Here is a 24,076-nt window from a genome sequence, read left to right as displayed (position 1 = left end):
GCTCTTAGGCTGGTACTATACGGACGGACGCTAAATGCGTCGCGTTAAATGCGTCGCGTTAACGCCAAAGTTCGGCGCATAAGTTGGACTACTAGTCCAGACTATACGGACGCAAAATGCGTTTGCGCTGTTTATTGCGTCAACGCCCGCGCTGGCCAGACCTATACAAGCGCAGAAACCGCCACGTTGCTTCCTAGATCACTTTATTCCAAGTTGCCAATATGGATGCAGTGCAGATCGGTGCTGTAGGGTTTCAGTGTCTACTAGAGATGTATTTGGAAAAGACCAAAAGGCAGGATAGACGTTGGGGTACCCATCCCGTTCTAAGCAGCAGATTGACAACAGGTGCGTTTCATTTGATGTTTGAGAAGCACAGACAATATGAAGACAAATTTTACCAATATTACAGGATGTCTGTTAGCTCATTTGATGAACTTTTACATCTTGTCAGTGACGGTCTGATGAAGAAAGATACCAACATGAAAAGGAGTATTGAGCCAGCTGAAAGACTTGCTATAACCATCAGGTAAGCCGTTTATGGGTTAAATCGAAGGGTAGATCCATGTCAAGTGTTCCAGCAGTGGTTGCTTGACATTTTCAGAAACAATTAATATTTGGTAGATCCATTTTGAAATGGGGACCCTATTTGTTTTGCCCGCTAGCTGTTTTCGCCTTTGCAAGCATCCCCCCAAATATAAGGAACTGACCTACCAAAATAAAATTTTTTTCTGAGATTATCAAGCAACCAATATTGTTTTTCGTGGACCTTGATGGGATGGATTGACCCTGAAGTGGTTTTAAAACATTTAGTGTATATTATTATTTTTTTCCTTCTAGAATAATGTTTATATGTTTTGAAGTAAGGGTTTTATATAAAAAAACGCAAAAACAGTTCTGGAATATGTATTAGTTTTAGTTTAATGATTCTTTTAACATAGTATTATAAATATTTCTATCAGGTGTACAATATGTAACATCGGATATTGATAAAAAATACAAATAAGAGCCTCGTTCAGTTTAAATTGCAGTCAGACACTTACAAACACAATAGGTACGTTGTAATCATTTTGTGATACATTATAATCACTAGGTTAACATATTTTGGTAAACTTAATGTAACTGATTTTTATGTATTGATTACGGAACAACATTAAATTTTCATTTACCTCAAATTGCTCTGAAAGTTAGCAGACAAATTTTGACCGAGTTATAAAATACAACCTTTTTCTATATATTTGTAATGAAGGAACAATGTAAGCCTATAACATTTTCCAATAGTTATATTAGGTTAGTCTTTTGTAAACAGATAACCTACAAACAATAGTAAACTAAACCACATATTACAAAATATGAACTACTATTAAGTAAGTAAAGAATTGTATGACCAAGAAGTTTCAGTTCTGCACAAACACACTGGGAAGTTAATTACAAAATTGTCATTATTCCACAGTTAATCGGAATACTACTTCTTACTACTTCTTCTTACTAGAAGATGGTTCAATTCCCGGGTTCACCGGAAAAATGTACAAATTCTGATATGTTTAAATGGTTGGTTTTGAGTGTTGTCACTGGAAGTGGCATTAGAGCATTCGGTGTTTTCGTCATAGTCACCGATTATTGATGGTGTGGTCGGAGTCGGAGTTGTGTATGGTGAATTTAGGCCCGAGAACATTAATGGTGACGCAGATGTGTAGTCCATCATTTGAGTACGCACTGGCACTGGTTCCTGAACTCGTGTTTGGTTCATAATAGCATTTCGGAACACTTCAGTTAGTTGCATCCTAACATCAAAGGCAGCAAGTGGTGGTAGGCTGTCCATAACAGGAAGAAAGGACATTAAAAAATGCCTTGTTCCCAGATTTATCTGAGCTGTTAGCTGAGGAAGTGTTCGCTCTTTGAATGGCGATGCTTTCTTGCATCAATGATGTAATGTTTTTTGAAGCTGATGTCAAAGTTCTCTCAATATTAGTTCTTTTTGACACACGTTCTTGTCTCTTCTGACGTTCAACTAGTGACGAATTTGAAACGCTGTCAGCACGGTCATTGTCATCTGCATTAGTTGTTTCTACTGTTTCTACTGCTTTTTGTTCAGATATAATGTGTTCAAGGGGTGGAATATTTGATACGTTCTTGTCATTGGGCTTCATGTAAGGTGTCAAAAAAGACAGTTGGTCAAAGAAAATGTATTTCTTTTTTTTTGTTGCTGGAGCTCCAGTCTCATTTTTCTTTAAAATACGTAGTTCCCGAACGAAATTGTCACGCAAAGTCTTCCATTTTTTTCATCATATCTTTGCCTAAAACAAACGGAGCACTTTTAGAATCATATAACTGTATACTTGTCACAGGTTTAAAGCAGGTAATTATAATATAACATTTCTTGTTTGATTATAGTGTATTAGGGACATATTAGGGTCAATTCATTGTAAAATCATCAGAGTGGGGTTTCTTGACTGTTTTATTTTATTTTAATATTTTTATCACGACTTCTAACCGCACTTCAGGAGATCAACACAATTAAAGAAAAGATTATACTATACTAAAAGGTTATACTAAAATCCCCTTCTGTTCTGACGTTATTTTACAAGAATTAAGGGCAGTCCGACCTCCATAAGAACATAATGTTAACTTGGGAACCTATATCTCTGTAATGGTTATAGATAGAGTCCTGATTTTTATTTTACTTATTAAATAGCTTATAATCTAGGTCTTATCATGAGGTTTTTAAATTTGAAAAAAAAATTAAAAAGTTATAATTTTTTTATAATTTATTGTTTTTAACTAACTTTTTTATAAGTAAAAATGTTTACTGTGCCTCATTGACAAGAGATATTTATAAATTCCCATGAGGGGAACTAGGCAATACGAGACGTCAGAACCAGAGGGTTCCATCTGCAATTTTTTGATTTTTTTCATTTTATTGTATTAATGTGTACATTAAGCCTTTTTGTACTAATATATAACACAATCTTTGTGTAATTATGAACAGTTAATATTTTACAAGCAGGGAAATTTAGTTTCCATCTGCATAAGTTGGCAAACTTGAGAACCAGACAGTTCTATCTGCATCAGCTGGGAATAGTATTGTTTCACTGCTGGTAAGGTTATGTTGTCGTGTTAATGTGTTAAAAGTAATTTCATTGTGTGTTTGTAAACATATTAAAATGGATGGTGATATCATAAATAAATGGATTGATGACAGTTTAAATGATAGTTTGTCAATAGAAAACATCAATAGTGATGATGAATATATACCTTCACCTGACGACAGTAACAGCGAAGAGGATTGTATTCTTTCACCAAACCCAAAACGACGAAGACTTTGTAAAAGGTATGAATATATATATTTGTTTATTTTAGATTTGTTTAGATTATATCTGTGGTCATTTTAATATCAAATATAGGTAGCTTTGCAGTAATTGACTATTTTTGACGGATTTTATAGTCAACCCTTGCAAAATCGCTTTAAAAATCTATGACATTCGGGCGCATTTCAACTGCCAGTTAGTGGGTTAACTGTTATATTTTAACAATGATTTGACGGTTATAAACAAAAGTTAGTCATCATAAAATATTCATGTTACTTAACTTGAAGTTTTAACCATGGCGTAGGCCTAGTATGTCTCCATCTTGCAGAGAATAACTAAAAACTACTGTAAACTTATTATGTAAACATGATGTTTTTATGCTTTGGCCTTTTAAAAAAGCTTTATCGTTGACTTTTGGCTTTATGTTCTAACATCGTTTGTTTATTTTCAGGTTGTTTGATGCAGACGACACGGATAAAACTTCCAGTGAAGCCCAAACGAACAATACCGATCCAGCTCTGGAAAATGAAGGAAGCTATAGTTCTGTTTGTGATGTTAGCCCAACAGTGAACCAAAGTGGAAAAATAAATCGATCTCTAGTTCCTTACAGTGAAACAGAATCAGAAAAAGACTCCACTTCTGATGAACTAACGCCGATGAAGGAAAAGAAAAAAACTAGAAAAAGACAGCGGAATCCGAAGAATTGGAAGAAAAATGTTAGGAAGGAGAGGCGACAAACGGGTAGATCATACACCAGCTCATGTGGTAAGATTGTTCCTCAAAAGAACCTTCAACACTTAGACTGCAAATGTAAATTTAAATGTAGTAATAAAGTAAGCAAAGATGAGCGTGAAGCTGTTATGCTGAGCTATTATAAAATAGACCAAAATGAAAAATATCATTTCATACTAAGAAATACAGAGTGCAAAATGTCAGTAAGAACAAAGGTGAAAAATAATCCCCAGAAAAAGAATTCCTTTTCATATTTTTTACATATAAACAACGAAAAGATTAGAGTTTGTAAACAGTTTTTTCTCCAAACTATTTTAGTGAGTCAGAAGACCATTTACAATGTTCACAATAATAAGGACAAATCAAGTGAAGTACCGAAATCGGACGAAAGAGGAAAAAAAACTAAAGACAGGACGCAAAAAGCTGATAAAGATATTCTTAGGAAACATATTGAATCTTTTGCAAAAGTCGAGTCCCATTACTGCAGGGCAAAAACAGCAAAAGAATATCTTAGCCCTGACTTAAATATCAGTAGAATGTTTGACATGTACCTTGAACATTGCAAGGAACTTAAGGTGAAACCTCTATCCATATCAATGTATAGATCTATTTTCAATAATGAATATAATTTGGATTTTTTGCTACCCAAGTCCGACAGATGTGACTTGTGCGAAGAATACTCTATGTCCCTAAAAGAAAATCGAATGACAGAAGAGCTTGCTGCCAAATATGATGATCATATGTTCAATAAAACATTTATGAGAAATGAAAGAAAAAAAGACCGAGAGAGTAATGAAGTCGTTGTATGTTTTGACTTACAAAATGTTATAGCGCTACCTAGGGCTAACGTAAGCTGTTTTTTTTTAACAAAAGAAAGTTGAACGTATACAACTTAACTGCACATTGCTCAAAAGACAAAAAAGGCTATTGCGCATTTTGGCATGAAGCGCTTTGTGGTCGTTCTGGGAATGATATTGCCAGTGCAGTGGTAAAAATAATGGAAAAAATAAGTTCAGCGTTTCCAGATGTTAAAGATTATATTTTGTGGAGTGACAGTTGTGTTCCCCAAAACAGAAACTCTGTCATTTCATATGCCATTTCTTTATTTATGGCAAAAAATAAACACATTGAACGAGTAACAATGAAATATTCTACTCCAGGCCATTCATGCATACAGGAAGTAGATAATGTGCATTCCAACATTGAAAAGGCACTCAAAGTAACTGAGGTTTGGTCCCCTGTTTCTCTTTTAAGAGTAATCATCGCATCTAATAAAAAGTCACCTTATTCAGTAATCCAAATGTTGACAAATGACTTCTTCGACTTCCAAGCACAAAGCAAGAACCTTGCGTATCAAGATTGCCCTTATACTAAAGTGTGCCAACTTCAATTTTGCCAATCTAATTTACTATCAGTAAAGTTTAAAACCAGCCATGATCCTTTGGAACCTTGGAACTGCATTAACTTGGTGAAAAAAAATAAGTCGAACAGATCTACAGGACGAGCAACAACTACTCTGCCGAGAATTCTCTGGGGAGCAAACGTAGTGCGAGACAGGAAGAAATTACCTTCAGACAAGATTAAAGACATAAAATCTATGATGAAATGGATGCCTACAGTTGATGTAGACTATTTAAATACAGTTTTGAATTAAGGACCTTTTGGACTTTAAATATTGATTTGTACTCAGGGACAAAAGGTTCCATCTGCACGTTTTGTTTTGTTTAAAAATGCCTAAAAAAATTGTATTTTACTAATATTTCAATAAACTGGGGTTTTTGTAAACACTAACAAACTGTTGATTATTTATAACCTAGAATTTCTTTCAGTACAATATAAAGTTGCCCTGCAGAAGGTCTTAAACTTTAAAACGCTCTACTGTAAAATTTGTTAAAATGCAGATAGAACCCTCTGGTTCTGACGTCTCGAATAGTAAGTAGAATACTGTATAAAAATTTGACTGGGGTAGGCCTAGTAGTTTTTTGAGTTATAGGGCCCCAAAGTTAAAAAATAACAAGTTTCGGGCAAATCAAGAAAAAGCAAGAAGGTAGCATATTTTGGACTCATACCTTGGTTTAATGATGGCCTGCACTGTAGGAAGGGTTGTCTGGATCCTCTGCTTCTTGATACAGATCCTCCAGCTTCCTTTTGGCTAAAGTCCTTGATTGCCTGATTTTTTTTTCAATGTCGGTAGCCGCTTTATCTGCTTTGCGAATCCGCTGGGTGTCGAGACGTTTTAAAGCTAACCGCATATTCAGTCCTGGTTCTAGCCCCAATGTGCTCTAAAACTTTCACTTTGGAGCTGTACCCATCATTGAATGATAGGACTGCCTCATAGACACCTAGCCTAAGAGCACCTAGTGTAACAAAGGTGCGTTTAGGGAGCCGAGCCCAAATGACATTATTCATAGACTCATTAGGATTTTGAGATTTTCCTTTGAGACATTTTCTGAGTAGTTCTAGGCTGCACAAAGATTTAAAAAATAGGTTTGATTGCTTTCATTAGAACAGGTGAGAGGTGAAAATGCTGGCTGTGGTCATATTTAGTTTTTTCTTTGGCGGCTTTGTTATACTTACACCATGTGTCTTCGGTGTCTGGGCATAAAAATATGTAAAGGCGTATCGTTAGTAGACTGAACATGACAGTACAACGCCCAAACTGCTCGCCTCATGGCTTCCACGCTGTGTGTATTCCTACGGATGGCTAGTCCATAGTATATTTGGATTTGTTGGATCGCCTTCCCTGTTAGCCTACCTTTCCCAGAAAGAGATTTTCCGTCAGAAAGCTTCAAGCCTTTATTTTTCATGATAAAGTCCCTTATTCTTGTCCCCATCCTCTTCTGGACGTGTCCTACACATTCCAACTTCTGAATGGACACGAATCTGGGCCATATGGTGCTTCTGCCACAACTGCTGCATAGCCATTGGAGTCACCATCTCCAAGGTACTCCACATAGCGAACACCGTATTTAGTCTCGGATCTTTTGAACATTGCAGTCGCACCTTCAGCTTCCATACCTCCACTGCTACCTACATAATTTGCCTTGCATATTTCTAAGTGTTGGTTGCTTGTTCTCTGAGGGCAGTTACAGTATTTTTGACATTGAATAAATATCTATTACTTTACCCGTATCTGCTGAAGTAATTGTGACAACGCCATTTAGCGAGGTGTGGCCTCGCTTTTGCCAGCTTCCGTCAACCGCAACACATAAGTCATTAGAATTTCCATTTTCAATAACTGCTTCTGTCACTGCTCTCTTCATAGAGTTTTCACACACACTTTTCTACATGGCTGGACAAAAACTGTTCATGTTGATTGAACTTGCTGGGCGGAGCGGGTAAATTCATCATGCCGCAAAGAGTTTGGGCAGCAGTATAGCCCTTTCCTATTACACGCAAGCCGTATACTAACCTTAGGTTCAAGTCATAGTAGCATTGTGAACTTTTGCTTGGTGCCTCAATAGGCCTAGGCCTAATATCTGTTGCTTTGGGACAGTTGTCAAAAGCTTTTGTCATGCCACAGCTACAGGAGACGGAAATTTGTACTGCGAGCCCTGCTAATGGTTTTCGACTAAATGATAGGTTGCCATGACAAACCCTACACACTGCAACATCTTTCAAAACTGATTCTAGCTGTACAACGTTTACTATGTCATACTGTAAGGTATCAGTTTGAATTATCATAGCAGGCTAGGTTAGGGCTCAATTTTCTCATTGGATGTGGAAACAACTTTGGGTGTTCTAGGCCTATCCTCTTCATTACCTGAAGTTACTACTGTTTTCTTGCTACGAACAACAGTCTTCTTCTTGTAACATAGTTTTCTTAGTTCCTACTCTCTTCTTATTACCCATTTTAATCTACATTCAATTACAATAAACTCCTTTACAAATAAAAACAACAGGGAAACTTGCAAATCACAAAACACAGTATTTCAAAACTTCACAATAACCTCCAACATAAAATAATAACAACAGATGACATCTGTCATATTGCTGACAGTGTGTGATATCAGCTAAAACCAGACTAAAAGCAAAACAGTACCAACATAACAAAAACCAATTAATATCTATTTTATAGATTGTTGTTTACTATAAGGAGTGGTGCTCAACGCCAAACAACAGTTGCAAGCCTTTATATATATATTTTTTATATAAGGTTAATATTATAGTAATAAGGTATATTATATACCATTTTAAAGAGAAAATTCTAAAGAATATTAATAAATAAAAAAACCAAAATTCCCCAAAAAAAATTTTTTTTTCATGTCAGACTGCCCTTAAGTAAATTGTTTTATAATGTAAGACTTAAAAGCGTGTAAATCTACACATCTACAAAGACGGCAGTATCAATGTCTTATATTAGATAGTTATATTATGTTTCGCTTATATTTACGTTATATATTTTAGGTATTTGGGCTGTGGAATGAACTTCAGTGACCTTGAATTCGAATATCAAGTATCAAGAAAAAACAATACGTCTCGTTGTTGAGGAGACCTGTGAAACAATTTCGGGAAAACTGCAGTCAAACTGAAATGCCAATCCCTACAAGTGATGAATGGCTTTTGAAGGCAACGGAATATGAGAAGTTAACCAACTTCCCAAATTGTGTTGGGTGCCATTGACGGCAAACACGTGCGGATACAATGTCCACCAAGTTCAGGTTCACTATACTACAACTTCAGGAAGTATTTTTCACTTGTATTGTTTGCAGTCAGCGACGCACAGTGCAACTTCACTGCAATAGATGTTGGTGCATATGGCCGGGAGGGCGATTCCACAATCTTCAAAAACTCAAACTTTTACAAAAGACTGAATGCCGGCCAACTGAACCTCCCAACAGAGAAACAGCTTTCACCAGAAGGCCCCACAGTACCTTTCGTATTTTCTTGGCGATGAAGCTTTTGGTTTAACTACACGTGTGATGCGCCCTTACCCACAGAAGAAACTCACAAAAGAGAGAAGTGTATATAACTATAGGCACTGCAGAGCCAGACGTACAGTTGAATGCGCATTTGGAATTATGATCAACAAATGGCGAGTAATGCATTCCTGTATCCTGGTGAACCCGATCTTTGCAACGAAAATCATTCGGTCTTGCTGTGTATTGCATAATTATGTAAAAAGGCGGGATGGTTACATTTTTGAAGAATCGCTTACATGTGACATGGATTGCTTGGTCGGAGCAGCAGTAGGAAGTGGTCGTAGTAACGGACTTGTAGTAAGGGACTTGTTCTGTGAGTATTTCAATGGACCAGGAGCCTTAAACTGGCAAAATCAATATGCCTAAGCACAATCACTTGAAAAAGTAGGACTTAGTAAAAAGAAGAAAAAGTAAACTTAGAAAAAGTATAACAATATTATTTCCTATGTAATAAAATTTAAAATAAAAAGTTTTGTAATTGACTACTTTGAATACATCCTGTTATGTTATTGTAGCTCCTCTCAAATTAGACCTTTGTATCATAATCTAGTGTCAGTTCTATAAACAGTATTGATCAACTCGTGAATAGGTTTAGTGAAGGTTGGCAAGGAAGAACAGTGACCTTGGACGACTCATAGCGCAGAAATAGACTTTTCACCCCTCCCCTTTCTACCAACCTACCGCCGGCGCGACGGCGACGCCGGCGCCGGTGCCGTCTGGGCTAGCCATGCGTCGTAACTTCGATATCTACAGCAGTAGATTTTTAAGTGCCAAAAACTGTGATCATGTACGCAATGGCACAATTAAATTACTAATGTTCTTTACAATACGTTACAAATAACATACGTTTAACATACATTTCAATATTTAAACCTTTTACGTCAAATAACCACACAATTAAACAAATAACCATATAATCAAACCGTAATTTAAGGAAAGAGATGATTTCAAAACTGTGTTAAGTTATTATCACAACAAAGTTGTAATTTCATTTTTGTCTTAATATACTTCCCATATATTTATGTACGGTACTATTATTAATTATTGTCTTCGTTACTATTGTAAAACAACAAAGATAGTTAGTTGTACTTGGTGCTTAGAAAAAATATGTTTACATCATTACACCTTTGTTTATAAATATATCAAACTTAGCTACCTGCTTCGTCCTTCATTTGGGGAGTCATTTCCTCCCAGTTGTCGTGCACAGCTGCTCCTACCTCCATCCAGCACTGAGCTTTAACATTTCTGTTTGAATATTCTTTTGACTGGACGTCATAAAGTGGAGGTCGCTTCTCTACTTCTAAGATGAACTTCTCAGTATCAAACATGTTGATGACTCTCACACAGAAGCACAATAACTACTCACTCAAGACTGCGACTGCGGGCCACGCATCTAGCGTCCGTATAGTCCGGCCCTAGCGTTGCGCAGCGCGCTATCTACGTCGCGCTGCTAACGTTTTTTCCAGGGCTGGTCGCGTAAAAATGCGTCGACGCCGAGTTGGAGGGCAGCGTGCCGCGTAGACTGCGCTCGTATAGTCGCTCAAATTGACTTGCATTGCCATCCAAAATTAAAAATAGCGCAGCGTATTTAACGCGACGCATTTAGCGTCCGTATAGTACCAGCCTAAGTATCGTAGTGCAAGGTTAAAGCCGCGTTTACACCGGAGCTGACAACATTGCTGCCAGCAAAAGCTGACAACATTTACAAAAATCGTACTTTTAATTCCGTCAACATTTGCTGCCAACAATGCTGTCAGCACCGAAAAGTGTTGGCAGCATTTACCCACCAGTAGTCGGTAAATATCAAAGAATGTATGTCAAACATATGCTGGCAGCAATGTTGACGGGACTAAAAGCGACCGTCAACAATGTTGGCAACACTTCCCTTAGCGCACGTGGTTGGCCGCCATGTCGTTCCGACAGCGTCAGTACTACTCTAGTTGCGACTGTTGATGGTAGTACGTCTGTGTTGTTTGGTGTCCGTGTTTCTCAACTCAATATGAACAGCGACAGCATTGAGAGTGAAAATTGATTGGTCCCCGTGAAACAGTCATGCAATTGATTGACCTATATCGAGAGCAACCAGTTCTTTGGAATCCGATGGACCCTGATTTTAAAAATAAAAAACCTAAAGAACTATGCATGGAATGACATTTCGCGGGAAATAAAAGCCAGTAATACGGAAGTACAGGCAAAAGTGAAAACATTGTTGGCACAGTTTCAAAGAGAACTTAAGAAGAAGAAGAGTGGTTCGGGGGCAGACGAGTATAAAAGCAAGTGGTGTTATTTTAAAGCGATGCTGTTTTTAAAGGATAAAACTACTGCACGGAAGATTAAAGAAGCTGGGATTGCCACTGACGACAAAAGAGGCTGCCGATGAAACAGTGCAGGCAAGTAGTTAACAAGATTATTTTATCAAATTGTCACATATTTTAATGTCACTTTTATAGGTTAAAAAAGTTAAACATAAACACAACGGTCTAAAATTTGTTACAAATTATATAATGTAATTAACACTACTTTAATTGTTACTTTGTTATTGTTGTAAATTCAACTATACGTTATAATATGTGCAAACGTCCTTATGTACATTTGTATTTTAGGCTTAGTAGTTGTTTTGCCATGGCACTGAACCCTCGTCACTTTGAAAGTAAACACTGATTTCATCACGTATTTGTTTTGGCCAGCTGGGAAGGTTTTTTTGGAATCTTCTTTAAACGAAGTAGAGTGTCTCTAGGCATTCCATCAACTCTCCATTGTCCTGGCACTAATGATCCTGTAGCTAGGTCCTCGACATCAAAAGCTCCGGGAGGTGTATACGTTGAAGCTGATGACATACTTCTTCGCAAAAAGTTATGCAGGTGACAGCAGGCTAAAACAACTGTGTCTGCCCGCTCTGGTTCCAATAACATTGGTTTCCTCAACACACACGGAAAAATAACACTCAATATTCCGAATACATTTTCCACTACTCTACGGCCCCTGCAGTGGCGATAGTTGAAGACACGTTTTACACTTGCCTTATCATGCAATCCAGGAAACGCCTTCATGATGTTAATTTTTAAAGGAAAGGCATCGTCAGCCAGGAAAAAGTAGGGTACCGGTAAGTACTCCCTTCCTGGAAGGAAACTTGGGTCGGGAAGATTCAAAGTCTTATTTTGAAGGTGTTGTTTTAAGGTACTATTGCCAAACACTCCACCATCAGATAACCGTCCTTGGCAACCAACAGAGACGTAAGTAAAGCAATAATTTGCATCAACAACAGCCAGGAGAACAATGCTGAAATAACCTTTGTAATTGAAATATTCACTTGATGTGTTGATGGGTGCCTGTAGCATCACATGTTTCCCATCCATGCTTCCAATGCAGTGCGGAAAATTCCATTGCGAGTTGTACTCTTTGGCATGATGTAGCCATTCTTCTTTAGTATTCGGCAACTGCAAAATGAAATGTATTTTAAAGAGGTCAGTGATCCATACAGTCAAGATATAAGTGCCAATTAATATACTTAATACAATAAGGGTTTTCTCTGTTACGTCCCTTTTTTTATGTGATAACGTTTTTAAATGTGATTGTAATTTAACAGCTGATTACCTTCAGATGAATTTGTAACTAAAGTCAGATTGTAAACAGAAATATATCGTTTATAAAATTTTTCATAAAACTTTGTAACTGTGAGTTTAAAATCATATAAATCTCTTCGAATTGTAGGTGAGTTTCTCATAAACAGAAAAAAAAAATTTAAATGCGCAATTTGCGCACAGGGCCCCCTAGTATACCATAATCTTATAAAAAATAAACGTTTATTTCAGCAAAAGATTTAAAACTAGTGATTTTTACCTACTCTGTCAACTCAAGGTAATGTCAACTGTAAAGTAATGTGGTTTTATATTTTTAGGAGGACATTGCAGAGGAGGGCAATGACACATCAATCACAACTGCCGACAACACACCTAAAACAGGAACGGATCCTCCTCGAAAATTGACGAAGAAGAGGAAAGCTTCAATTGTGGATGAAGCTTATCAAGTAATGAAAAAAGTGTCTAGCCAGTTAAATCAGCCAGGAATTGAAGACGAGTTTGATATCTTTGGAAAAAACGTTGCGTGTCAATTACGAAAACTTAAAAAACTCTCGGGACCAAGCACTTGCAAAACACAGGATTAATACCATTTTGTTCGAAATGGAACTTAAACAGTTACCGATGGGTCCAGAGCCATCAAGATCAACCAGTGCATCTTCCTACATTCAGTCATACGATCCATTAACATCTAATGAAATCCAATCATCCATCAACGCTGCAAGTCCCATTTCTGCTGAGTGGGCTCCTCAACATGACGAGTACAATGATGCTTATTGTGATAAAATTATTCAATCTATAGGTTTATCATCAAAAAGTAACTAAATTTCTATGGAAATAAAGCTGTTTTGATTTTATTTGTATTATTTATGTATGTAATTAAACTTTGAGTGAAATATTCACTAAGTTTCTTTAAACCAACCCATTTCCAAAACAACTATTATTACTAACAGCATAATATAACCAATCACATATGTATTTGATTTTTGGATATGGAAGGAGGCAATCATGGGACACTTGGTTATATACAAGTATTCACTTACCTTTATATTATCCTTCAACTCATCAATCAAAGCTGCACAAACTTCAGGTATTATTCCAGAAATTGTAGATTTTGACACTTTAAACAGGTAACTGAGACTAGAGTAAGAGTCTCCACTGGCCAAGTATCTCAAGGTCACTGCAAGTCTTTCTCGTGCAGGTATTGCTAGCCTGTAATTGGTGTCTTGTCTCGCAATTTTAGGTCCAATAGCTGTGAGAAGGTTTTCAAAGTCGTTACTTGTCATCCTCAAGAAGTTTTTAACGCTGCCGTCACACCTCAACTCTCTTGACAATGGATTAATATCGTCCTGATTTAAATCTGAAAGTAAGTCACTTCCACTATACACAGATCTGGCCCTAAGGGAAGGCCTTACCCAATATCTCTTTGGTCTTTTCTTTTTACCTATGATGACGCACGCTGCTGCTACCGCCGCAAGTTGCTCGAGTGTTGACATCTCGGAATGCAGAATGCAACTAAACGCACCAAAGCGCAAAAATGTTGTCAACACATGTTGATCAGTTTCGGAATTCGCCAACATTTGCTGCCAGCATTTGCTGCCAGCATTTGTTGATAGCAATGCTGCCAACAAAAGCTGGCCAACATTTGCTGACAGCATTTGGTGTAAACGCGGCTCACGTTTGCTCACATAATTAAGGAACACATGCCCGATGTAGGCAATGTTTTTGTGATAATGGAAAACATGGTGTTGAAACTATTCAACGGATTCCATTATCAACATACTAATATAGAAACAAACCATCATTGAAAACCACAAAACAGATTTAAGAGACTAAAAACATTTACCTTACAGTTGTAAAATAAATATATAGTTTAAAATTAAAACCCAATGATTTGAAACTGAATATTGACATCCATATTTTAAAAACTCGTCAATTGAATAAAATGGATTATTTAAAAGCCACAAATAAAATTTTCTTTTTAAATTACTTATGGGAGTAGTAACATGAGCAATTTTCTGGAAGCTTGTTAAAAAATCTTACACAATTTACCATATAGGATGTTCTAAATTTGGTCAGTCGATGTTGAGGAATGTTAAGCTTATTTTTATTTCTGGTGTTGTGTGTATGAAATTGATTTCTAATGAAAAGGTTTTCTGAGGTTAGCTTTAGTGTATAATATAATATGATAAATGTAGAGATTAATAATGGTAGGTAAATTGTATAAATAGGCATTTGCAATGATTTAATGGTGCAGCATGACAAATGATTCTAATAATCTTTTTTTGGATTATTAACAGATCTGACACTGCTACAGAATGGCCCCATAATATCAAGCCATAAGCAATATGTGATTGGAATAATCCAAAATACGCAGTCCTAAGGTACTCATTAGATATTATAGATCTTAATTTCCAAAACAGAAAAGCAACTCTCGAAAGTTTTTTTGCTTAACACGTTTAATGCGGATGACGCGTAAGTGCGGCATTGCGCGCGCACCCATATAACCCACAATCCTCGGTCCTACGTTTAGTTTGCTGATGTTAATGGCTAATGACAGTAGTGTATAGAGGTTATAGTATTATAAATTGCCCTTCGTTTTTAATGTATATTGTTTCATAGTTTTAAACATGAGTGATAAGGAACCATTAGATGTTCGTAATCCCGATTGCCTAACTCTAAGTGAAATAGATAGGTATGCAAACTATGAATCAGATTCCGATAAGTACAGTAGTGGGGACAGTTATAAACCAAGTGGAAATGAAACCAGTGACAGTGATGAGCCTGATGATGGCCTTGAAAACTCAGTAAGTATATGTAATGCCTTATCCTGTCTTCCCGATATTGACGTGCCCGGTCCTAGTGGCCTTCAAAACATGGACAATCCCACACCTCCCTTATCTCCACCAACAACAACAACTGGCAACAACACGAGGGAAAAAACCTCCCCGTGTTGAGTTACAGTGGGATGAATTACCTGAGATGAAAACATTTTTGTTCAACCAACCTACAGGATTGAAAGTTCCGTTGCCTGGCAACAATCCAATAGATTAATTTTTCAACTTGTTATTGACGATTGCTTCTTACTTAGCATTATCAGGGAGACTAATCTGTATGCCGTTGATGACTTTTTGAATGGAAATCTAAAACCGGAAATTACATTGCCTGAATTTAAAACTTTCCTTGGCCTATTATTGCACACTGGCATTATGAAGCTGCCTCAACTCCAACAGTATTGGATGAAAGATGAATTATTTCATACATGTTTTGGTAAATATATGTCGAGAGACAGGTTTTTTATTATATTAAGAATGTATGCACGTGGCATCTGAAGACCAAAACTGACCGATTGCAGAAAATCAAACCGGCTATGCAATATTTCAATAACAAAATGTCTTGTATTTATGCCCCTTGCAAGGAGTTATCTCTAGATAAGTCCATGGTCTTATGGAGGGGTCGGTTGGTATTCAAACAATATATAAAAAACAGAAGACATAAATATGGCATAAAAGCTGTATGTTCTGTGCGAACCTAATGGTCTTGTAATGAAGTTTGCTATATATGCTGGTGCTATGGACATAATTTCTGGTGAGGGACACTCAAAGAAAGTAGTACTATATTTGATGGTCGAGTGGCTCAACAAAGGGCACTCAATATATGCGGATAATTTTTATGATAGTATTGAGTTTACAAAAGCACTTATTGAAAAAAGAACTTACATAACAGGAACTCTTCGAATAGACAGAGTTGATAATCCCAAAGAAGTTGTAAAACAAAAACTGAAGAGAGGTGAAACAGTAGCTAAATATCACAATGGAGTTATGGTGGCAAAATGGAAGGACAAAAGAGGATGTTTTGTACATTAGTAGTCAGTATGAAAATGTTATGGAGGAAGTGACTAATAAGAGAGGAATTGAAATGGTGAAGCCCTACCTGTAATTGAATACAACACTTACATGAGTGGTATTGATAGAAAAGACCAACTTATGAGCTATTATTCTGTTAGTCATTCTGAGTTTATTTATCTATTACAATAGAGCATTTCATATATTTATCTATTTATAATTTGTTTGAAACACTTGTTATTATTAACTTACGTTATGCTATATAATTATGTTTGAATTATTAGTGCTCCCAATGATATGCATTGAGTAATTCTAACGACTTGAATATTTATTATCAAAACGTAAGAGGCCTCAGATCGAAAAATTAATTTATTTTTAAATAATATTATGGCCAGTAACCACGATATCATAGCTTTAACAGAAACTAATTTACAATCTGATGTTCATACCAGTGAATATTGTTCCCAGATACATATCATGTGTTTAGAAAGGACAGAGATTTGGGTGCAACTGGGTTATCTAGTGGGGAGGAGGGTGTTTTATTAGCTGTAAATTCCAATATTATGTGCAACAGAATTCATAACCTGGAGTGTAACCTACCGAACTGTGAAAATATATGGTTAAAACTGTCTAGTAAAACAGGTAAATCGTTATATCTATGTGTCGTTTATATTCGGCCTAGAGCTTCTTTAACAACGTATCAAGTTTTTTATGAACGTTTACAAATTAATAATTTCATTAATAATAGTTCTTTTTTATGAACGTTTACAAATTAATAATTTCATTAATAATAGTTTCTTATGTTTTAATCGTAGGAGATTTCAATTTGCAAATATTTGGAATGAATTATAATTTACAACAAGGAGATATCTTATGCAAAGAATTAAATGTGTTTTTAAATACTCAGAGCTTAAGTTTTGAAGAATGGAGTTATAAAGTTTCAAAATAAAACTTTAGATTTAATCATTTCAAATATAAGTAATACCGAAGTGACACGATGTTTAGATCCGCTTGTAGCTGAAGATCCTTATCATCCAGCGATAGAGGTGAGGTCTGTTATCGCTACTTATCAACAATTGTGCAAGTCAAGGTCTCCTGACCAAACAGGTTATTGTTATCACAAGACAGACTTCTTCAGTTATATCGTAGTTTGGCAGAAATTGATTGGTCTCAACTTTATAGTATACATGATGTTAACGATGCGTTAGAATATTTTTATGATAAAGTGTACGGGATTATTAATGAAACTTGCCCTCGTAAAAAGTCTAAATTGTCGAAGTTCCCTTTCTGGTTTACTAAAAATATTATTTCAAATTTAAAACTAAAAGACAAATTTCACAAAAAAAATTAAAAAATTTCATGATCAAGAGTAGTATATTAGATTTAAAAATTTAAGGTCAATAATTAAGAAAGACGCTTATGATAACTTTATTTATGAAGCGGAAAATAATAATATTGTTGGAGATAGTAAACAGTTTTGGAAATTTATAAAGAGTAAAAAGTCAGCCAATAAAACTTTATTTGTGATGGAAAATAATGGTATTCAATTAAATAATGGTAGTTTGATTGTTGATGGTTTTAAAGACTATTTTAGCTCGGTATATAATGATTACCAAGTGGAACCAACTGTGGAGATGGCAATGAAAGAAACCCCCATGACGGGTGGCGATTGTCTGATTCTGGACCAGGATGTTAAATTGGCTATTAAAAAGTTGAAATCCAAAACTACTTCAGGACCTGATTTGTTACCTCAGTACATATTCAAAGGCTGTGAAGATATTTTAATCAAACCGTTTAAAATTTTAATACAATTTAAGTTTAAAATCAAGCACATTTCCTGAAAAATGGAAATTGACTAAAGTAACACCTATTTTTAAAAGCGGGAAGGAATACCAAATACAAAAATCATAGACCTGTAGCCGTTTTGTCAACACCTGCTAAAATATTTGAAAGCATTATTTACAAATATTTATTTAACTTTTTTAGTAAATACGTATCTCCTAATCAACATGGTTTCTTGCCTGGACGCTCAGTTAACACAAACCTATTAAATTTTACGGATTACGTCCTCCTTGGGGTTGGACTCGTTGACCCAGACTGATGCAATATATCTTGATCTGCCCAAGGCATTCGACACAGTGGACCACTTGATTTTATTGAAAAAACTGCACCATTATGGATTGTCGAGTAACTTAATACATTTTTTTTTCATTCTTATTTAATAAACCGAAAACAGTTTGTATGTTATAAGGGTTATTTGTCATCTAATTTCTTGGTGCAATCTGGGGTACCTCAAGGGTCAAATTTAGGTCCTTGTTTATTCTTAATTATGATTAACGATTTGTGTGACCACGTTAAAACAGTAAAGTCTTTGTTATTTGCTGACGATTTAAAACTTTTTTATTACATTTCTTCAATAAGGGACGCTGAAATACTACAAGCTGATCTGGATAATTTGTATAAATGGGCTAGCCAAAATAAAATTAATTTTAATATCGCAAAGTGCCATGTAATGTCTTTTACCAAATCAAATAGTTCTATAATACACAACTACAATTTAAATGGACATTCAATTACAAGAGTCAATTTAGTTAAAGACTTGGGCGTTACAATTGATAACGAATTATCGTTCAGTACTCATATAGAAACTTGCGTGAATGCTGCGAGTAGAATGATGGGCTTTATTATGAGACAAGGTGCGAATTTTAGAAACATCGGGTCTTTTATGGTGTTGTACACATCCTTGATCAGATCGAGACTTGAAAGCGCCGCCATTGTATGGAATCCTACGCATTTAATTTATAATGATATGCTTGAAAGAGTGCAAAAGAAGTTTTTGAGATATTTATATTTCAAGTGTTTTAGTGTTTACACGTATTTAGTTCCATACAATGAGCTGTTGGAGATGTTTGGGTTGACGAGCCTGAGCCTGAGGAGGCGGATCTTGGAGCAAGTACATCTGTGGGGCCTGGTCCAGGGTCGGGTGGATGACGCGTACTGTTTGGGGACCCTCAGCTATCGCGTACCGAACTTTAACAGCAGAAACAAGTTTTTGTTTAATTTACCTCACTCACGCACAGTGATGCGATCCTCTTTTCCTCTGTTGCGGATGATGAGGGGTTATAATGCAATGCTTTTGGGTGGATCCGACATTGATGTTCACTTTGACAGTTTAAATATCTTTAAAGAGAAATGCATTTCATTAATTTTGTATACCAGTCCTTCATAGTATATTTTTCCTTTTACAATTTCTTAAATTCAAGCTATATGTATTAAATGTTGATTTATTATTAATTTATTAATTAAAATTTCATTAATTTATTAAATGTTGATTTATTATTAATTTATTAATTAAAATTCCATTAATTTATTAAACTAATTTCCTGATATTGTCATTACCATATACTGTATTTGTTATTTATCTGAATGTGTATTATTTATTGTTTATTTATTTATAATAGTGCCTATGTAACGTTTAGAATAATATGTATTTATAGTTATTTTGCTTATAAATATTCCAGTGATACAATGGATATGGGACTTGGACTCAAACCACTTATGATTTGTTTGTACTGCTATAATGTAATTGGGTGTATTTCCTGTTTTATAGCATGAAAATAAAATAAAATAAAAATTATCCGTGTGAACGAAAAACAATTCGTTGGTATAAGAAGCTCCTGTTACACATTTTTCAAATGGGCATACTAAATGCTTTTATGCTGTACAATAAGTATAATGGCGACAAGAAAATGACCATGTTAGATTTTAGAGTAGCCCTGATCAAAAGTCTTCTTGCGCCTGAACCCAACGATGCAAATAATGACGAAGATATGCACGAAAATCATGAAAGTCATTTACCGTCAAAGTTACCCATACAACCAAATGGAAAGAGAAATAGGCAGCGATGTCAAATTTGCTACAAAAAGGGCAAGAGGAAAGACACTACTTATCTCTGTTTGGCTTGTCCTGAAAAACCAGCTCTTTGCCTTGAAAAATGTTTTGAGGAATATCATACCAAATAAAGAACTTTTTTGTATTGTATAGTGTAAATATTTTGTGAAAAAAATTGAACATTTCTTAGCTAAAAGTTTTATCTTCAAAACTTGTATCCTAAAAACTAATATTTTTCTTTCTATAGTAGCCTATAAGACTATTTTGACTTTATACTGTAGCTTTTTACAAGAATACAATTACTTTGCATATAAAAGTTCAGGATTTTTTCTCCAACTATTTTACTGTAGAATATATGTTCAATGAAACTAAAGTGTTGAAATTCAGTCAACAAAAATGTTATTTTCAAAAAAACTCATCCAAAAGGAGAAAAGAATGTACATTACAGCATTATGATTTACATGGTAAGTGATAAAAACTTTACTTTGAGTAATTTATTTGTAAACAATCAAGATAACAGCTGTTTTGATATTTAACACATTCACTCCCAGAGCATTTACAAGCTGATTATACTTGTGCTTGTTATTATTGCTTAGTCCAATACTAGACATGTGCTGCTTGGGAGCTTAAGTATTAATCTCGTATACTAATAACCTGAGTAGTGTTAATACGCACCACGCTCTGACATGCTGACTGTGCTGCACAATCCAATACCAGAAACTGTGCTGCTTGGGAGTTGAAGTGTTAAATATCCATGACGCATAAGTGCGTCATCAGCACAGAGCATAAAACGTTTTGCAATCTGATGCTATGTGCTGATGACGCACTTAGCCTACGCGTCAAATTTTTTTTAATTCTAAAAAATGGTAAAACTCAAAGAAATTAGTTACCGTAAAACTGGGTTACTTTGCTCCACTTTTACCAGATTTTCTGTTTGAAATTGTACTGGAACATAACAATTGACAAGTACTCAAGTTTGAAGGCTAATTTTTAATAGTTCAAAACTTTCTCTAAAAGATTGTTATATTAAAAATACATTTTTTATAGTTGATTTATTAAATTTATTTATTTTTATCCTGGGCCAAAGTAAGACACTGGTTAGGGTAACTTTGTCCCACTTCATATATCCCTATCTCACAATACTGTAAATCATAGTTGGAGCAATGTACCACCCTGGTTTGGATAAAAAAGTTCTCTCATGTCATTGTAAATAATCAGACTTTATTTATTTTTATTTTTCACTAGCTTTTCACATGTTTTACAAAAAGCAAAGTAAAAATTGACTTAAGCTTGACTTAAAAAATGGTTAAAAAACATTAAAGGAAAAAGAAAGTGAAACAATATCAGTCTTAATATAAGTAGGTAACATTAAGTATATGGTATATCATGTAATGTAAGTCTGTTATTTATGGCACATTTACAGAAAAAAGTCCTCTTTTCAGCAATTTTGGAGGATTAATCAGTTGTACAATGTCAGACCATTTATAGAAAAGCAAGTCTTTTTCATTGGGCCACTTCCAATACCTTGGTGTAGGCTGCATACAATCCACAATAGCAAGTGTCTAGTACACTCATAACGAGTCCTGGAAATTGTTTTCCATTCCAGGTAACCACTACAAATTTTCCTTCTTCTACAGCGTCCTTTACAGAGTGAGTTTCCAGAGTTGTTTGTAAAGTTGATTCCATTGGCTCATTTTCTACAACAGAACTGTTGTGAGTTTTACTGCCTAAGCCAGAGGATTGGGGTATTAGTTCACACTTTTCTCGTTTGCGAGTCTTTGTGGGTTGTGATACATACACTTCCTCATCCGAACTAAATATCAAATCACTGTGCCCAGATGAAACAATACTATAAGTGTCACATTCTTCATCAGATGACAAAAAAATCCCCACATTTATTCTTCTTCGTATTTCTTTTTTTCTTTTGTTTTGGTTTTTCTTTTGGAATTTTTTCTTCTTGTTGTTGGATCAAGTCTTGTTCAGTGATGCTTTGGCCAGCTGGTACATTTAGTTTCTTTTTTCTAGAGCTTCGGGGTGTCACAATTTCACTCCTTTTCTTTTCTAGATGAGATAGAAAAGATTCTCCAACAAGTTCTAAGTCAGCTGATGCAATTTTTGATGGGAGGCGTTTTTAATATCTCATCTTTGTTAAGTGGATAAATTAAGTGGTAACCAATTTAAGTTTATAATGGTTTATCAAGATCATTTAACAAAATTTGTTTTGCTTCGTCCATTGCAAAGCAAAAGAGCTGAGGAAGTTGCCTACCAACTGAATGATATCTTTTTAACTTTAGGAGCCCCGTGTATTCTACAGTCTGATAATGGAGAGAACCCAAGCAGCCGGGGGGGTGGGGGTTTTTTTAAACTATATTAGAGTATCATAAAATGTTTAAGGGTAATGAATTATTCACATTTCGATATTCTGAGGAACAAAACTAAACGTGTTTATTGATTACTTATTGTTACATGACAAACTGGAATGGCATTTAGAATTGCAGAGTACATTTTTCTTTTTGCAAAGGCACCTATTTGTTTTGCAGCTTGTTGTACAAGAACATTTTAGAAATCCTTGACCGCTACCAATGGAATGTTTTGTTGCTGCGGTTCTTAAAGAAATCTCGCTCTCCATATTCACGTCATTTTTCAGTGAAGAATCTTTGGGCACTCACGTCAAACTGGGTTCTGAAAAAAGTCCGCAAATTGTATTCTTGATAAACAATTAAGTAAACTTAAACTTTTAACATTTGTAATTTACTGTAAACTTATATTTAGGCTGGTTTAAATGAAAAGTCGTTGAATTCGGGTAAAAATTATGGACGATGAGGGTAAAATTGTGAGATCAAACACGGGTTCAAAAAACATTTTTGAAACTATAACGTTAACATAACTATAACTATAACATTAACATAATTAACTAAACATATGCCTACCTGCAATAGAGTGTTTGAAGAATTCCATGTTTCGTTCCAATTTTGTACAGCCCCTCATCAGTGATATCAATAACAACTCCAATGATATTCCTTAGGTCAACTTTAGACTTGTCCACATCGGGAATGGGTATCATGACGTTATCTCCAATATTGGCTGGTGGATGTGACTTGTCACTGTGTTATTTCATTTTTTTTTTGCTTGCTTTCTTAGACCTTCAGCAGCGGTTTTTCTTGAATTTTTTATTTTATTTTCAGTTGAGGTATGGGTCTGAATAGTACGGGAGCTAGCAACGTTTCTAAAACAAGAATTTCAGGTCAGCTGAAATTTTGATATGCTGTTTTTCTTGCTCTTTCGGTTGGAGTCCGGGCTATCTGGCTGGCGGTAGTGGTTGCGTTTATTAATGCGCATCTTACCTGCACAGGTAAAAATCCTGGAGCGCTTCGGCAAATGGACAATATGGCGTCAGTCTAAAGTCACATGTTTGTTTTGTGTAATTAAAAAAAAGCACTTCAAACTGTCTCTCTCCAATCACCTGTCTCATTTATTTCAGTAGGCAGTTCAATGTCACGGTACTTTAATTTATATTTTAAACGTATATTCAAAACTTCCTGGCACTTCTTCAGTTTATCAACCACGAAAAGAATGATTTTATCTTTATGTCCTTTACAGAAACACATTTCATTTTACCACTGGCGATTGTATCAAAATTAATGAATAAACATCACAAATAACACAAACACAAAACAAACATGTGACTTTAGACTGAAGCCATGTTGTCCATTTGCCGAAGCGCTCCAAAACTTTTACCTGTGCAGGTAAGATGCGCATTAATAAACGCAACCACTACCGCCAGCCAGATAGCCCGGACTCCA

The 24,076-nt window shown here is 35.4% G+C and overlaps 1 protein-coding gene across 1 annotated transcript; it reads left to right on the top strand.

The window, feature by feature from the left end:
- The first annotated feature begins 207 nt into the window (after nucleotides 1–207).
- Nucleotides 208–8,526, top strand: LOC124371178. Its single transcript, XM_046829492.1, has 2 exons — nucleotides 208–526; nucleotides 8,445–8,526. Exons 1-2 carry the CDS (start codon nucleotides 222–224, stop codon nucleotides 8,524–8,526), a joined length of 387 nt encoding a protein of 128 aa, XP_046685448.1. The 5' UTR covers nucleotides 208–221.
- Nucleotides 8,527–24,076: the final 15,550 nt, after the last annotated feature.

This window comes from Homalodisca vitripennis, unplaced genomic scaffold, assembly GCF_021130785.1.
Source record: "Homalodisca vitripennis isolate AUS2020 unplaced genomic scaffold, UT_GWSS_2.1 ScUCBcl_1031;HRSCAF=4140, whole genome shotgun sequence".
Lineage (NCBI taxonomy): Eukaryota > Metazoa > Arthropoda > Insecta > Hemiptera > Cicadellidae > Homalodisca > Homalodisca vitripennis.
The sequence above is the reverse complement of the archived record's forward strand: the minus strand, read 5'-3'. Positions and strand labels throughout refer to the sequence as shown.

Bases quoted from the DNA above. Each gene is read 5' to 3' on its own strand.
- LOC124371178 (XM_046829492.1), top strand. From the start codon at position 222: ATGGATGCAGTGCAGATCGGTGCTGTAGGGTTTCAGTGTCTACTAGAG. The intron at 527-8,444 runs GTAAGCCGTTTA...TATATATTTTAG, and splicing joins AGACTTGCTATAACCATCAG to GTATTTGGGCTGTGGAATGA.